This window comes from Siniperca chuatsi, linkage group LG5 (genome assembly GCF_020085105.1).
Source record: "Siniperca chuatsi isolate FFG_IHB_CAS linkage group LG5, ASM2008510v1, whole genome shotgun sequence".
Lineage (NCBI taxonomy): Eukaryota > Metazoa > Chordata > Actinopteri > Centrarchiformes > Sinipercidae > Siniperca > Siniperca chuatsi.
Genome location: NC_058046.1, coordinates 8931034 through 8949277, shown reverse-complemented (window position 1 = coordinate 8949277; position 18244 = coordinate 8931034). Strand labels below are relative to the sequence as shown.

At 42.6% G+C, this 18244-nt stretch overlaps 1 protein-coding gene across 1 annotated transcript; it reads right to left on the bottom strand.

Annotated features, from left to right (window-relative positions):
• Positions 1–12751: 12751 nt before the first annotated feature.
• Positions 12752–16334, bottom strand: znf703 (zinc finger protein 703). Its single transcript, XM_044196586.1, has 2 exons — positions 15677–16334; positions 12752–15083 (listed from the first exon to the last, which is right to left on the bottom strand). The coding sequence occupies exons 1-2, from the start codon at positions 15941–15943 to the stop codon at positions 13575–13577; spliced, it is 1776 nt and encodes a 591-aa protein (XP_044052521.1). The 5' UTR covers positions 15944–16334; the 3' UTR covers positions 12752–13574.
• Between the last annotated feature and the right edge of the window lie 1910 nt (positions 16335–18244).

Sequence of the window (18244 nt, the reverse complement as noted above, 5' to 3'; positions counted from 1 at the left end):
TAGGTCTGACCCTAGCTGTCTAATATTTCTTTGAAATGTTGAAATTGTATATATTGTTAAAATTGTCAGTGGATAATAGTACTGTAAAAGCCTAACAAAATGTTTAACATTTTTAAAACTGGATTGGTAGAGATTTTACTAAATGTGTAAAAATTGTCTCCATATCAAGTCACACTTGATCTCTTGTTAAAGAGATTCAATTCAATATTGGGAAATCCACTTATTCGCTCTTTTGCCAAGAGTAAGATCAGAAGATTGATACCACTCTCATATTGCCAAATATGTACATGTAGCTAGAGCCACGTAATTAGCTTAGCTTAGCATAAAGCTTGGAAGGTCTATCCTGGCCAAGAAAAAAATCCAACACAAAACCCTCCATAAAACCACAGCTACTGGACGTAGCTTCATATTTAAACCTGCAGTAACTGATTCTTTTGGCCACTTGGGGAAGTGAAAACAGGTTGTGTACACAACACGGCAGCGGCGGACGGCCGCCCGCCATTGAGTCTGGTTCTGTCCAAGGTTTCTGCCCTCTTAAAGCAAAAGTTCCCTCTTAAAGTTTTTCCCAGCCACTGTCGCCAAATGCATAGTGGGATTTGTTGGGTCTCTGTAATTAATATTATTAAGAGTACGGTCTAGACCTGCTCTATAGGAAAAGTACAATGAGATAACTTCTGTTATGAATTGGCGCTATATAAATAAATTTGAATTGAATTGAATTGAACAACATTGAAATATTAGCAGATTATATACGCTTTAATGTACAGATATAAGAGTGGTACTGACCTTCTTGCAAGAAAGTGTAAGACAGTAAATGGGAAATGTTATTGCAGGGTTTATTCTCTGTAACATTGACCCAAGTTGCTTGCTGTGGTTGAGTGATTTAAGAAAAAGGAAAAAAAGCGAAGTTCATATGGAAAAATTGTTGTTGCTGTTGCTAACCTGACACGTTAATTGTAAGCTGAGAAGAACGTTAGCCTACAGAAATCTCCATAAAAGCCTATCTTCGACTCCTGCAGTGTTCTGAACAATTGTCTGGCAGGAGAGGAAGGAACTAAGATCTAAGGAACATTTTTATTACAAGTAATACCGCAAAATAGTTCAGTGTTTCAAAAGGAAGTAAGTGTATTTCCTAAATTGTCGAACTGTTCCTTTAAGATGCTGGTGTAGCTTCACTTCCTTTATCTAAATGAAATTCCACCTCAGGTATTGTCAATACTCACCTAACACCTAACCACTTACTTTGACAAGTGTAATGCCAACTTCAAAACTTCAAAGTGAAACATAAAAGGGTCTCTTAAAACAGCAGTCAGTAACCTGGACCACCATAAAGCTGACCTCCACTTCAGGTCAGAGGAGGACACAGTTTACTGATGTCATGTTATGGGGCTGCTGACATGCAAACGCTTTCAGTGCAGCTTTAAATGTAAATATATGGGTGCATTTGCATGTGTAGGATGTTATGGTGTGTTTGAATTCATGAGGCCGAGCAGGAGCAACTACAGCCGTCTGCCGGCGTCCATTATGGTGACGCGTGATGATGTGTGTGACACGACTGGAAAGGAAGGAAGTTGAAGAGAGCAGAGCGGTGGGTCATTAATCATTGGTCGTTGACACATGAACACACACCACACACATATATATTTCCACACACACACATACATGTAGCTATGAGGGTTGGGGGGGCTTTACTGGTGCTGAGCTTGCAGCTGGAATAAACCCAACTGAACATGTATACACACATTAAGTGAATATATACAGTATGTGTGCGTACATATACTGTGCATACACAGAAAATGAGCTCACAGTTGGGCTACATGCCTCCCACACGCCTCCTCCATTCCAGCGCTGCATACTTGTACCCAAACCCAACAGGACTCAGCTGGATCTAGCAGACTCTGGGTCAGCTTAGTTTGGATTTTGCATTTACTGTAATTGTTCTACCTTGAACAAGGCTTAGGTGCACAAATATTGGTGACAGTTATTGGCAATTTAACATCAATGTTGTCAAGCATTTTTGGTTTCACTTGTGTTTCACCTCACTAAATGCTTCCTAAAGCTTGGCTCTGATTTAAGCATAAATGTGTTGAATAAAGGATTGGGTAAAATTGCTAAGCTCTGCTCCCAAGTGACTTCTGTATCTTGGGAGCAGTTGCTTATAACCCTCTCTCTGATGTGTCGGTCTTCAAAATGTCTTAAAAACCTGAAATATGAAAGAACTTTCTTAGTCTAAAATCTGAACAGCACAGAACATGTTTGTTACCCCCAAAAAGAGCTGGATGGTCCAATGTCAACTAAGGTTCATTGCTAATAAATTCCCAAAAGCAGCATTATAAACCAATATGCTTAAACCTGCAATAACTGATTTTTTTGGGCACTTGAGGGCAGCAGAAACAAGTTGTGAATACTACATTGACATACTGTATTATTACCGTTTAAGTTGAAATGGCAAACTTGCTAGCAAACAGTGTTTAGAGATCCAGCAGACACGGAGCAACATTATCACGTATTTGAAGTCATGTTTTTGGCCACCTGAGAAATTTAAGTTCAATGTTCAATCTCCTTGTAGCTCTGTTTTGGTCTCCACCAACTCCTGAGGGAAATATCTGTCTCATTTGCTGTAAAATGTGCTGAGCAGGTAGTGTGCAGTGGGTTTTTAGACCTTTTTCCCTGAATATGGCTGCCTGCTCTGGTAAAAAATGATGGTAATGAGAGAGTGAATCAAAACAGCCAAGAAACCAAAGCAATGATTTGAAAGACGCCATAAAAGGGGAACGTAGAATCAGGTGATCATTTTCTGTTGGTTTGTCACTATGAGAAACCCATTTCACATAATAAATTGATTCATTTTTATTATAAAAATATTGATTAAAGCTTTTTTTAAAGTAAAGTGAGAAATTCATCCAGTCTGTTGCATTCTGTTGGCTCCAGTTGGAGTCCAACACAAATGTCATGACCACATGTCACGATTTAACTTTAAAGGTTTGGACGCCCACTCTCATTCACCTCTCCTTTCATTTTCTTTTCTCAGTATCATCTGTTACCATTACTGCTAGGATTAGGAGTCCCAGAGGAGGTTCCAGCACAAAGTTACACAACTGGCCTCTCTCTTTTCCGTGCTACATTAATCTTCCCCTGGTTGCAGAAATCTCCCTTTAACATCTTCCTCATGGATGTCCGCCTGCTTTTGCTTCATGGTGAAATGTATTAGAGGACGTGTGTGTGTGTTTATGTGCATGCATGCCTGTGTGTGCATGCATGTGTGGGTGGACAGAGTAATTGGTCCAGTGAATGTGACCGGGTCTGCTCAGGCCAAACGATGCTGCAGTGTACGTACAGTGTGGTGCTGTGCTGAGCTGTGGGGGTGTGGGAAAGCGATCAGAGTGGACTTCAGAGGGAACTGAAGAAGAATGAGGAAATTGCAGACAGATAGGCCTAATGGCTGTGCTGAGGGAAGAGGTTGTAGGGCCAACAGCTGCTAGCCATCCATCTGGACCAGCCTGGATTGCTGGACTGGACCGCTCGGCAGTGACATATTCACCTTCTGGGGACGAGTGCACTGGGACTTTCCATCAGAGCAGGGTCAATAAGTATTTAAGCAATAAATTCATGGAGTTTGTTTTAAAATCCCTTGAAGGCCCAGTTTATTCAAATGCAATAAGGTGAAACTTCAGTTATGGCTGTGGAGAATCTGGATTGTTGCAGCAGTAAGTAGCAAGAGGATCCAGAAAGAAAAAACAAAATAAAAACAGAACATATGGGTTTTGTGAATGTGCACAAATATCAATTTGAACTATGTAGCATGTTTGATGAAATTATCATAATTTGTTTGTGAAAAGTAACACCAACTCATCTGAGGAACCAGAAAGAATTAATTCGCAGTAATGTTTTTTTAAAGTGGTGCAATCTCCAGTGTGCATTGTTCTTCACTGTTCAGAAATCACCTGTCAGAAAAACAGTGTGGGAGATCCTGTGATGTGTTTCTCATTGAATTTTTTTGTTGATGAAGTTTCAATTTCTGCAGGTGGTGCTCTTTTGTGTGTTCTCTTTGGCAGGAAATTATTATAAAATGTATAATATAATATATATAAATTATACATTTATTACTTCCTAAAAAACATATTTTAATGTGAAAAATGAATCAATAATATGTCATATTTTTTTTCCCAGAAAGTTTTATCATTTTAAGTTTAGAACAGCAAATGTAAAATATTTCATGAAACCTTCCAGTACAAGAGGTTTGTGGGCAAAAAAGAGTACCAACATACTGCAACAAAATCTCTCAAATCTTTGTGAAATACTATTCTGAAACAGAATATATATTATATTTTGGACATTAATCATGTAAAGAGTATGTAGCTCTACCAGCAAATTAATTTATGAGCTGGAAACTACACCCATGCATCCACTGTGCCATTTCTATATCAAACTGCCTATTTCTTTCAAAGTGAGAAAATGTTTCAAAATTTATTTGCAATTTAAATTGCAAATAAATGGCTGGGAGCAGTGACTTCCTGAAGTTCTGTCATCACCATGAGTAGAGACTCCAGGAGAGGAGATTCAGCATGTTTCAATTAGTGAGCTTTAGGTGCTGGTAGGTAGATTTTATTACCTTTTGACAGAGCCAGGCTAGATGTTTCCCCATTTCCAGTCTTTATGCTAAGCTAAGCTAATCATCTCCTGGCTGTAACTTCATATTTACAGTACAAATATGAGAGCGGTATCGACCTTCTCATCTAACTTAGCATGAAAGTCAAAAAGCATATTTTCCCAAAACTATTCCTTTAAATTGCAAATAACTTGCTCCATGCATGCAAACTTCCCACGTGGAAAGGAACACGTGGTAGTTTGAGTCTGAGCAGAGTTTTCATTGCTGTGGAAGTTCCTGTTATTTAATGACACATTAAACACATTCACTCTAACCTCAACAAAAGTTCCTTTACTACTAGTCTTTATGCTAAGCTAACCTAACCGGCTGGTGGCTGTAGCTTCATATTTAGCACACGGACACAATATGAATGTGGTATCAATCTTCTCATCTACCTCTCAGCAAGAAAGCAACTTGGTGTATTTCCCCAAATGCCAAACTATTCCTTTAAGACATGGTGCTCATCATCTCATGGCATCATGCTGTTAACTAAATTCTAACTTCCTTGCCCTATAAAGAGGTGTTGCTAGGTAATGTTATCTACAACACAGACCAGATAAACATTACTGTTGAGCAATGAAAGAAATATTGCTTATTCTGTTCCAATCTCATCTGTGAGGAGGGATATTGGCTAGTGACAGATGAAAGCCTAAGTACCTCTGGACAGCTGTTTGATTCATTCTGGATGGATCATCGATCCTGTTGTTGATGTTCAATCATGGAGCCATAAAATAAAAAAGGGCTCGGCTAACCTTCTCTGGTTTGTGTAGCTGATTTGTCAGAGCAGAGGGTGAAAGCTGATGAGGAGAATTCCCTCACTGCTCTCCTCTGTTGCCTGATCCCTCCTCAACTGCACTGGTCATGTGGACCAACAAGCACCCCACCCCCACACACGCCACCACACATATGCATACATGCGTGTGCACACAAACCCACATGCACACACAAACTCGCACACACCGTTACATACGCACACACACACACACACACACACACACACACACACCCTCTAACCTCACTATGGTCTCACACAGCAGGCCTGCCATAAATCAATGGGCAGGATCGTGTCTGCCAGTTAGACTAAACAAGAGCATTTGTGAGGATTTGCTCTCACCCATTAATCATCTTGACAGCTTGAAAAACACATTTCCCCTTTAATGACTGTATTTGGATAATCAGCTCTGTTTCCCTTCCCGCCCTCTCCCTGGCTCTCCCTCCTATCCCCTCCCCATTTGCTTCTTATATTTTTTTTTTTTTTTTTGCCCCAAGCGTCATCATAGGCATGTGGGTAACTCACTATTAGAGGAGGAGAAGGCGGAGGAGGGACTGTAGAGGTGAGGGAGGAGTCTCTCAACGTCTAAAAGGATTCTCCAAAAAAAGTACAAAAAATCACGCTGCCTGTGGAAAAACTTTTTTTTTTTCACTCTCACTCAATAAACCGCAAGGCCTCTGCTAATAAAAACTTGTGTATTTGAGTGCACACTCTCACACTGACGCAGTCCTGCTAAATTAAACACAAAGAACTCATGGATGGTGTAGAACCGCTAACATGAACCATGAACGTCTTAATGTGTAAAGGTTGTCAGGAACTTAAACATTGAAATGTAAATGTGAAAATGTGGTGCAAAATGTGTGTTGAGAGAATTGACAATGACCTCCTACATGTTGCAATCAACAGATCCACCTATATATGCAAAGCCGCAATGCTATTTCCCCCCCAAAAAATTTATTTAAAATTTTAGAATTTGAAAGTGTGACACGGAAAAATATGTTGTGCTTTACTGATACGTTTTAGCAACTTACAGCTGAACTCCAACTTGCGGTTCAGTGAAAAGGACAAATCATATTGCACTTTTAACATGGTGGGTAAAATGATTTCTGTCTAATTCCCAGTCTGTCTATCTATTCACCTGCAGGACTGAAACTCAGAACACCTTATTATGTACACTGTGAAGGAATCAGGTCACTGTGTCACACTGGACCAACAGTGTCCAGGGACTCTGGAGCTGTCAGTGCAGCACCTTAGGGAGACAAGGGAAGTAGAGCTGAAAGAGAGACAGAGAGGTACTGAACATCTCCTCAGTTTAAATAGTCCCATCTTTGAGTTCCAGCTTAGCAAATGGAAAGGATTATAAAACAATTTTGGTATTTGATATTTGCCCTTTATTTAAACCTGCAATTACTGGATTTTTTGTTAATCTAAAAATAGTGATTTCAGACGCTTTAAAATAAGATATTGTCCAGTCTGTTTTGTACCTCCAATATAATGAATGTGAAGCAGGTGGACAAATTACAGTATATTTACCGTAGAACTGATCATTGTTAAAGTGGGAATTCCTTAAAGTGGCACTTCACTGATTTTACACATCTAGATTATTATATATTATACATTACTATTCATGGGGAGTACTATTCAGCTTGTAAAAGCAGTTGTACACAGTCTTCAGTGGCTGTGAAGGAGCGTAGTCAAGTCTTAGAAAATAACTCCTGATGATGTCATCAGGGTTATCTTGGCTCAAGCTTGGAGATTACAAATTCATAACAGAACGACTGTGTTACATATCTGGGGTGTGTGGAGTTTGAAATATGTGGCCATTTGGCAAGACGCGAGAGTCTAATATTAATAAGTTGCATTATGGGAAATGTACGATCCAGCGTTTTGTGTTTGACCCATACTAGGGACTAAAGTCAAGACATCTTGGCCTCTGCTGCACAGATTTTGGCCATTTGTTTGGAGTGGAACTAAGATGAACAAAGAGTTTGCTGATGCTATTGTGCTGACCTGAATCATTTCTTTTATTTCAATTTAAATGGATCCTTTTTTATTTGTTGCTCCCCCAATAACATTAATGATTGATAAGAATTCAGTCCGTTTACGGGGGGAGTGAACGTTTTTCGGCTTCTGAAGGGGGGCAAGACAGAAAAAGTTTGAGAACCACTGGCTTACAGGGACACGTAATGGAACTGAGCCATCGTTTATTTTAGGAGTTGCACCTGTGCAACCTATGACAGGTCAAAAATGTCTGCTGTGAAAAGTTGAATTTGCACTGATTTTATCATGATAATAAGTATTACTATTGTTGTTTTTAGTGGTGAATTTTAGGGCCCCATAATGGTCTAAGTGCTGTTTTTTTCCAAAGTGGGGAGATAATAAAACTCTGGCAAAACTAAAGACATGTCCCATACAAAACAAGCTGATCATTGGTACAAAACTTTGGCTAGCAGTAGTTTATTTAAAAAAAAAATCACAAGTCATTGCTCAGTCCAAGTGTAAATAACCATTGTTGTTGTACACATCCAATAAACCCAATTATTCATAGCTCTAATGTACCGTTACACAGGGTGAGAAATGCAGCTTACATGTATTATTGAGTGACTGTGTGATGTATACAGATGTGTAATGTATACAGCAAGTGTGTGTATGCGCTGGGCTCCTGCATTTCATCCTCCCTCTCATTCATCTTTCCTGTTTCTCTATATTGTTTATTATCCAGTATATGCCTATACATTTATTTTCAGATTGGTACAATCTGCCTTAATGTGGCTGCAAAAATCCTGCAAGAAAAGTTAAGCAGCTAATATATGTGGGTATAAATTGTGTATCCTGGCCAGCATTGCAGTGGATGAGTGTAATCATCATAATGGCAGCCTCTGAGTCTGGATGCCCATCCAGGAGAGACATAAAACAGACATTAGGCCCATGATGCTTAAGGTGAGTACAGTATGACCACAGGCCGTCCCGAAGTGGAAGAAAAAACCATGTTGTCAATCAGAGCATGAATCACAACCGTCAGAGCTGCCTCTCGTTCCCCGCCAAGGCACGCTCATTGCCGAACGCTCGTGACATCTTCGCCGGTGATCTCCCAACAAATGGAATCCAGCTGGAGACGCAGTCCAAGTGCTATTAGCAGTGCACCGTACTGTAATTGAAACGTTCATTTCTCCACCAGTGGTTAGGGAGGGTATGTCTATTAACGGTGCTCACTCACACCACTGGAACTTTGGAGAGACCACAGCAGCTCTGGGCAGCTTTCCATGTCGAGGCCAAGTGAGGTTTGCCAAGGTCAGGGCTGGCTGAAAATTAAATCAAAAGCACTATTTCTCTATCTGAAACTACAGCTGAGCAGACAGCCCCTCTCTGTTGCTAATCAATAAATGGATCAAGCCAAGAGCAGGAATTATACGACCATTTAGATTTTAGGTACATTTTTGGTTGCACTTTTGATTTGTGTGACTTTGAATATTTTTCAGCCTATTATAACTCAAACAACAAGTATTTGAAATATTTAGATGTGCATGTAAGTATAAAATGTTACAAATGTGACAAATATGAGAGTGATATTAATGTTCTCATCTAACTTTCAGCAAGAAAGCAAATAAGTGTATTTCCCAAAATTGTAGTGCTTCTAACATGGTACATATCAATGTATTAACCTAGCTGTGTTGCTCACTGTATATATTTATATATATATATATATATATATATATATATATATACACACACAATTATTTAATTCTACCCCTGACAGAAAGCAGTAACCAGTAATGTTTGCAAGTTTCATAAACCAAATGCTGGAACAAGTTTGCACAGAACATTACTGTACTTGGAATTGTGGGAGGAAGTTGCTCCAACCAGCACAAAACCTGCTAAACAACCTGGAAGTCTTTAATGTGGCTGTTATTGTTTTCACAACGAGCATTACAGCATGGCTGACTGCAGACATGAATGAGAGGGGAGTTGAAGCAGGCATGTAAAATAGTCAGTCACAGGGTTTATGTGGAGAAAAAAAGCAGAGATTGTGTGACAGGCCCCGATGAGGGATGTGTTCACGCCATCTGGGTTGCTTTAACACTGTGGTCACTGTTGGATGCCGAAGGCTCTATATTGTGTCCTGATGTTAAACACAGAGGTGGTAGTCATGGAGTTGAGGTTAATGTTTTGTTCTGGAGACACAGAGAGAGAGCGAGAGAGAGAGAGTGAGAGAGAGAGAGCGAGAGAGAGAGAGAGAGAGAGAGACTAAGTACTCTCTTCTCTCTCTCTGTCCTAGCTGTCAGCAGGGATGGTGAGCCGGGGTAGAGCTGGCGTCTAATTGAAGAGCAGCTCCACACCCTGTCGTCATTAATCACCAGGCCTGTCAGCCGGCTGCTCAGGACCTCACAGTGGCACTCTGCACCGTCTCAGCACTGACGCACAGAGGGGAAAATATTAGTCCCCTCCATCACTATCACTATCTCTACTGATATTACTTCTACTTCTTTGACTACTACTATCATTCTCGTACAATTGCTATTGTTACTATTGCTACCACCATTACTCTGACTGACATCTACTCGACTACCACCAGCCATACTTCAACAACTACTGCTTTACTGCTTGCCTTAAAAGAATAATTCAGAATTTTGGGAAATACGTTTAATCGCGTCTTGACGTGTTGTTGATTTCTACATTTTGGTTTTTGTACGGGTTAAACAAGCAAAATATAATGTGTTAATCAGTGAGCTTTAGAGGTGCTGGTAGACAAATTATGATACCTCTGGGTGGAGCCAGGCTAGCTGTTTGTTTACCCCTTTTTTCCGGTACTTATGCTAAACTAAGCTAACCAGCTGTAGAGGTATTAATCTCATCTAACGCTCACTAAAAAAGTGTAGTAAAAGGGAATAAATATATTGTGGGCCGTATTCTCTGTAACAGTGACCCAAGTTGCTTGCCATAGTTGAGGAATTGAAAGAAAATTGAGAGTTCAGACAAAAGAAGAGTTGTTGCTGTAGTTAACCTGACATGTTGTGTGTACGTTCAGAAGAATGTAACAGAAGAGCTTTTGGCAAGAAAGTGGATACGATTATTTCCCAAAATGTTTTGCTTTACATAATTATGAGGTGAACTATTTTTTTGTACTTTGCTCCCTTAATAATGACAAAATAACAAACAGTATTACTTTTTCAAGTGTAATGCCACTTTCCGTGTTGCTGTGTTTGTACATATTGTCATTTATTTCAATAAAACCCCTAAAGAATGTGAAAAAGCACTGTACAGCATTGGAATAATTTTGTGCTAATGAAATAGCTTTCTAATTGTTAAAAAATGATAATATAATGCTAAATTACTTTGGAAATTTGGAGTACCACTATCAATATGTACCCAAAGCAGACAGTGGCTCAGAAATGTTTTGAGATAATAATATTAACTCCTTCTTCATAATAAACTGATGATAATATTGGGGTTTAAGTCTCCTGAAATGTCCCTGAGGTTTGGTGCTTATTTGAACTTTTTAGGTTGACTAGACTTAAATGTTAAAACTGGAAGATTTGACACACTGCTTTAACATAACATCAGCATTTTTTGGACAAAATAACAAATAATTTAAGACAGGACTCACAGACTCAAAATTCAGCCTCACATGTATCACCCTCCGTGGACAAAGGATTGGGGCTGAATACACATACTTAAAACACACACACAGCCTCACGCAGGCGACATAAATGGAGTGTGTGGGTGTTGACTCAGCTGCAAGAGTGTGTGTGTGGGGGGGGGAGATAGATGGAGGAGATTGATGAGCGCGGGGATAGGGAGAATAGTGAGGCATTTGATGAACGAGTGTAAACTGGCAACAGTGGAATTAATTCCACCTCCCCGACAAGATTGAAAGTTCTCCCCTCTGCATGACCTCCAGTGTGATTCATCTTCAGATTCAAGCCAATGTAACCAATTCTCTATCTACAGTTTGGGAAACAACATCCCAAAATCCATAAACATATATATCAAAGGCAAGATAGCACTTTAGATGTGTATTGTACACCCCACGTGTAAGAGAGGTACCTGCTCTTCTTACAGATTTCACCTGTACTTCACCAACACAACTTTAGAGGGCAACACAATCCAGTATATCTCTAGTGGCACAACTCTGCAAGTCACAAAGAAATATGTTGCACTGAATACACATGTGTAATACAGCATTAAAACCAGAATATCCTTGACCTGTTTTGTCTAGATTACCTTATAAACTCCATCAAAAAAAGCTGCAACAAGAAAGTAAGTCTGTCCTGTTCCAGAGAAGTGCATGGCTCCAGTTTCTAAAGAAGAAAAATAAGTGTAGCGTCCCAAAGAGCTACCCAGAGCGGTGATCAGGGCGCCGTGACCTTGCTGGTGTGGCAGGGGCTGGATGTGGTTTGGGAGGGTCATCCATTTTGTTAATGGTCCTGTCAAGTGACACCTGTGCTCGCCTTTCCCCTGTCTGGAGTGCTAATGAACCGCGAGAGTAGAGGAGTCTGGGAGTCGGGGTCAATAGCCGCCTTGGAGACTATAGCCTCTTCGCTCTGTGCCACCTACACCCTGTCAGCCAAATAGAGTGGAGACACAGAGACATTATCAGGGCTGAAACACTCTAATGGCAGTGGTTGCGGCTTTAAGATAGACCAACTCCTGCCCTTCGAATTAGTATCTAACAGCTCTGAGTTGAGAACGCTGACTTCAGTTAAACCACAGTGCTGCAGAGAGCAGCAAGAAAATAGCTCTTCACATCAGGACCGAGGCCTCCATGTTTGTGGTTCCTGTAAGAGAGCCCGCTCTCCTCAGGGGAGGTGTCACGACTTTGATGAATATTTCTCTATTAACCGTCTCCCATTGTCAGCTCTGGCCTTTGTGTTGCAGGCCAATCCGTCAGACCGTGAGGAGATCCTGGGTCGACACCTCCCTCAGGTCATTATTGAAGTCCCAGTGACCCAGAGGCCACTCCACACAGCCATCCACTCTGCTGAGGAGGCTGTTTTCAGGCCTCACAAACAAGAATCAGCAGTTAAAAGCTGCACTCGCAACAACAAAAGCAATGTGGGTGATGGAGAGAGGAGGATGGATGGAAGTCCTCAGAGACTAGCTCACAGTGCTAATGTGACCTGGCCTGCTCTCCTCGGGACAACCCTGTCAACTGATATGAGCCATGAAATACTGCACATAGCCACTTATAGCGTGGCTGTAACAGCTAGTAATGATAGATAGACCTAGATAAGTGCAGTGCAGCAGTCAAGATATACTCCATCCTCTGACGCATGTGACAAAAAGCTACTTCATGGTACTATATATAGTAATCAGGAAGGAAAAAGAACAAGTTAAAATGCAATCATGTATCATTTATTTAACAAAATAAGACCTCTTCCTGTTGGTTGGATAGCACAGCCATCATTCATTGTTTTTATTTAAGTCATCTTTTCTTATCTTTTGTACCATTTGCATCGGTGACCCCGAGTAAGCTTGAAAAAATATTACATCTTTGCATATTTACAGATAAAAATAATGGCATTGTTCAAGATAATTGTCATGACATGCAATTCTCCAGAGTCTCAATAATGAAGGAAAAAAAAAAAACAACAGCAGAAAGGCAAGGAGATACAAAGAGGTCCCCAGAATAAAGCCTCACAGTCCATCTTTATCGTGGTGCAAGATTTTTATTTTTAGAGTGTATGATAGGCATAATGGTACTTTACTTAAATCATTCGTTTTCAGTTAGAATACTTAAGGACAATTTATTAGGACAGAAAAATTTCCCCCCCAGAGTTGAATACCAAGCGCTTGAGTGAAAAATAAATACAGACTTTCAGTTCTGGGAGACAGATATAGAGAAAAACAAAACAAAAACCAAAATCAAGACTTTAATAATCCCACAATTCCATCATTTTCTAGCTCTGTGTCCCGCCTTCTTTAATCATTACAGTCTGTTGTTTCTAGGCAGCAGACAATCCGTCACAGGGCCTTTTGCCTTTGGTGCACCAGTCACAATCCTGAGGCTAACAGGTGGTACTCCTGGCAGGCGGGCCATCAGGCATGGTGCCCTGTACTGGTGTTGACCCCAATCCTAAGAATCCATCTTCAGGGCTGCTCTGGAGAGTCCAAGCTGGTGCCTGCAGTCTGTAGGCGCCAACACATTTTCTTATATCACTGGTATCCGAGGGCTGAGGCTGAGCCCAGTCTCTGACTATAGAGGGCATAGGGGGAGTAATAGGCTGAGGAGGAAGGGAGGGATGGCATAGGAAGTCCTGGGGCTCCAGGCAGGTGGGATTTGCTGTAGGGGTGGTAGCGAGCTAGGCCCAAGCCAGGAGAGCCTCTGAGGGAGAAGGAGCTGGGCAGGGTACCAGGGCTGCTGTGTGGGGGCAGGTGGAGGTGGCAGGAGGCTGTCGATGAAACCGATGAAGGGTAGGCCGACAACAACTTGCTGTCCACCATCCCAGGCAGGGCTGTGTGGGTACGCAAGTGGGCTAGTAGCTCCTCTGACGTGGCAAAACGCTTGTCACAGGGACCTCCGACAGAAACCCAGTTACAGGCGTGAGGCAGCGGTTCATTGTGGAGCATGAAACCGTAGGTGTAGAGGGGGTGGGACAGGGAGGGGGTGGTGCTGGAAGACAAGGAGCTGGAGTGCAGGGAATGGAGGTGGTGGGAGGGGTAAACCAGGGGGAAACCAGTCTTGAGGCTGGAGGGATCATGGACGCAGGTGGAGCAGTTACTTCCACCTAGGTGGGGTGCATTGGGGTAAGTCAGACAGTACGGGTCCCGACATAAGCCCTGCATCAGGGATGGAGGTGAAGCTCCAGTGAGCGGGCTGGAGCTAGGGTGCTTCCCTGGAAGTCCTAACCCCAGACTTGACTTGGTAGGATCCAAGCCGGGAACAAACTGGGAGGGGTAGCCAGCGTAGGCCCCCACAATGGAGCCATGGTAGCCCATAGTAGCAGGAGGCAAGGGGAAGACAGAATGACCTGGTTTAAAAGGGGAGACAGGGGCGATGTGCCCGGAGCCCAAGCCAGGCTGTGAGGAGCCCTGCGGGTCGGCCTTGCTCTCCGGCCGCGGGCTACTTGCAGAGCTGGCATTGCTGGAGTTGGCGCTGGCCCGTATGTGGCTGGAGTTGGCTAACTGAGCCCCATCCATCCCTGACTTAGCTGCATCTGAGTCTTTTTTGCCAGCGCTGTTGTTGTTACTGTCCGAGCTGGCCTGCTCTGAGCTCCCAGGTTTGTTGTCCATGTGCGGGGCCTGGGAGTGTGGCGGGGGCTGCGTGGAGGGGGAATGGCTTTGTCTGTGGGGCTGGCTCTGAGTGTGCAGGGGAGGAGAGCTGGAGCTGGGTGACTGGGAATGGGGAGGAAAGGATGGACATGAAGCAGCGCCACCACTGGAGCTCCCATTTGGCACCCTGAAAGCTGCTTTATCTGAAGGCCCCTTTGTCCCCTGAACATCCTTACGACAGTCGCCTGGTGACTTAGAGTAAGGCTTGAAGCTGGACTTGTCCTCAAGGGAGTGGTGCTGCTCTCCAGACTTGGAAGATCGGCTCGACAATTCCTTGTCTCCCAGACTGCCTGAGGAGAGGGAGGCCAGCTTGGAAGAGGAGGAAAGGTCTGGTTTGCCAATTTGAGAGCAGGTCTGGGCCAATAGAGCCAAAGGACTCTTCTTGGCATCCAGCTGAGAAGGAAAAAAGAGAGCAAGAAGGTGATCAAACTGTTTTTTTAAGTTGATTTTAGCATCATCAGACATAACCAGTCTATTACAATTATAATTATATTAGTGTATACAATAATTAAAATAATGTTCTGATAATTTATTTTACTGGCCAAACAATGTACTAAATATATAGTAGGGGGGAAATGTCCACAAGTCCACATCCGCCCTGAGTTGTGCATGTATATCTGACATGAACAAAAGAAGTCAGAGGATGGAAAGTTGAAGTAAAGTTTAAAAAAGAAAGAAAGAAAGACATAAAGGGCTCTCATAAACACGTGGAAAGAGAAATGTAATCATATTATAGACGTAAAATAAACAGGTTACATCATATCTGCAGTAATTTTACATTTCGGAACACTGGTGTCTTGCGAATTTGCCAATAAGTCGCTGTGCGTAAAATGGCGCATTTGCTGGCAAATCTGTCAGAATAACAATCATAGCAACCTACGCCATGTAGGCCTACTTAATATTATCTGATTAATTTCAGGATTTAAAACAACATCAGATGATACCAACAGATATTGGAGAAATGTCATTTCTTTTTATTTACTTACTTCAATGCTGACTGGCGCCGATGTGAGGGGCTGGAGATACTCCGGGTGCAGCAAGTGGCCGCTGTGCGCCGTCAACATCTTTATTATCCGGATGGGAAGCCTTTTAGCCTGGCGCGAGGGATCCGTGGCAGAAGGACAAGAGGTGTGTATGAAAACGGATGGTCTCTCCGCTCTTATCCGGTGTGGATCACCGCTGTCGTCGGCGGCTCTGCGCTCCGGGGACTGTCTGCGTAAAAGCGGTTCAGATCCACCGGGGGGATCGCTCATCTGGATCGGGGCTGGAAATGGGACGACGGCATGTAACGAGTGGACGCAGGGTTGAAACTCATTTACCAGCACGTGTCATGATGATATATTCAATAGAAGAGAGTGCGGTAATCCAGAAGGGCAAGTGCGCAGTGCGCGTCCTCCGTGTCGGACCCAAGCTGTCTCTAAAGAGGAACAAATCGCCCAAATGTCATCCTCTATCGGGCTCCTCAATATCACCCGCTAATTATTCCTTTATCCAGTGCTGAAAAAAGGAAGAATCAAGCGAAAAACAAACAAATACCATAAGTAGTCAGAATATCCCCGCAGAGGTTAGTGTGACAGTCCTCCGGCGTGTGTATGTCTCTCCCTCTGCAGCAGTCTCACAGTACCTCACTTCTTCCACATACTAACGACGTGAGGGGAGGGATTTCAAACCAATGAGCCGCAGTCCAATCACAAGTGCCCGCATTCATAAGCAGGGGCGGGACAATGGGAGGGGGCGCGGTTTGTCTTCTGGCCTCACCCTCATACCCAGGCTGTGATGTATGGGTAGAAATCTGTGTCAGTGACCTCCAAAAGCCACATGCAAACTAGACATTCAAAATATAACTACTGTATCACAGATGTCATGACATTATACATTGTGTGACAAAACACAAATATATCCAGTAAGGTTCAACTATGGAGACTATGTATAGTTATGTGGAATGTATCCACCCCGTTCTTGTAAAAAGGTGCATTCAATTCTAAATAATAACCTACTGTCAATGGACATTTCTGGTATGTTAATAGCTTTATTGCATTACAGCAACAAACTGCAATTGATACTGGGCTAAATTCAATTTTTCCAGATTAAAGCAAATTGACATGATTTAATTTTCACATCTTTTGCTGTGACAGGGAATGACATCTTCAGTTTTTGGGTTTGCATTCACACACTCCAAAAACACTCCAATGTAATGTGTTTTTTTAAGTAGTACAGTACACAAGTATTACAGATGCATCAATACTACTTTTCTCAAACATTTTCTCCAGCTTGTACATAAGCATAAAAGAGAAAACAAAAAGACAATGGAGTGCCTCCTTGGTTGCCACATTAGTAAGCCTAGTAACTTAATTTCATTTTCCATAAAGAACAACAAGCTGTGCTTTATGGGGATTTCCATCCTGGTTGGAACGCCTCTTCAACCATCAGATGTCTTGGCCTGAACTACTCGATCTATAATCCAAGATATTACAACACTGTTGTATTCAGTCTGTTTAAAGTGGTGTCATGGATCATTGATTACTGGCTAAAGAACACCAGCACAAGACTTTCTTCTGAGGTTTAATAGGTAAACATGTTTAACATTTCACAACACAGGCTGGCCTTATCAAACTGTACTGCCATCAGCCTGCTCCTTGATTATAATGGCTGCTGCCATTTCTCTGCAGCTGAGAGGAAAAGCAGTGTGATGAGGAGTCACTTCAGCCTCACTCAACAGTGTCACTGTTTGACCTGTCATCATTAGGCTTAGTCGTCACTCATCACCCACACACTGCCACTCACGCTTTATTGACCTGCAGAGATCCAAGAATATGTGCATGCCGCTGGGCTAAGTGCGGTACAATCTTCTTTTGAATCCGTCTGTTTGTTTAAAACTGTCTGTCACCACCTTGGGCCGAGACGCGTAAACAGGTGACGCATAACAACTGCCGTCTCACTGTAAGATTTAAAGGTAACGCTGAGAGCTTAAAGGGGACTTCAAACATTTCTTTAGAACGCAGACTGCTAGTTATGTTGTGAGGTTTCCAATTGGGCTCTTGTTTATCACACAGTCATCCACTTGTTAAGAGGGCGAGTGGGTAAGTCGCTGCAGTGTGGGCGGAGTTGCATAAGGAAGGGGGGCGTTTAAAAGGAGACCAAAGAGGAGGGCATCGGGAAAAGCCAGACAAAGGCAGCGAGAGAATGAAACAAGGGAGGGCTCAAACAACAGGGAGCAACTCCTTTCATGTGTCCCCTTGATGTAGGCTGGTAACAGCTGTTTTGGCGTGTCGATGACTGATGGCTGTTTCCTGTTGTGGATATTTTAAGGGGGCAGCTTTCCCGTTAAAGAGGCTTCTCAGCATGTCCAGGTCCCGCTGGCCCTCGGGGCATTTCCATGCCTTTCCATGGCTGTATCAAAGCAGTGGGTTTGGCTGGCACAACAGCCAAACAAAACCCTCAGAATGGGGCTGATAGGGGCTGAGGAGGAGTGGACCCCACATGCCCTTGTGATCCTTTGATTTATAGAGCCACTGAGGCCTGTAATGGACACCATAGCTCTGTGGCGGGGCCTA

Excerpts from the sequence above, each read along its gene's own strand:
- znf703 (XM_044196586.1), bottom strand. The coding sequence starts at position 15,943 with ATGAGCGATCCCCCCGGTGGATCTGAACCGCTTTTACGCAGACAGTCC. Across the intron at positions 15,084-15,676 it reads CGGCGCCAGTCAGCATTGAA|CTGGATGCCAAGAAGAGTCC; the intron begins GTAAGTAAATAA and ends TTTCCTTCTCAG.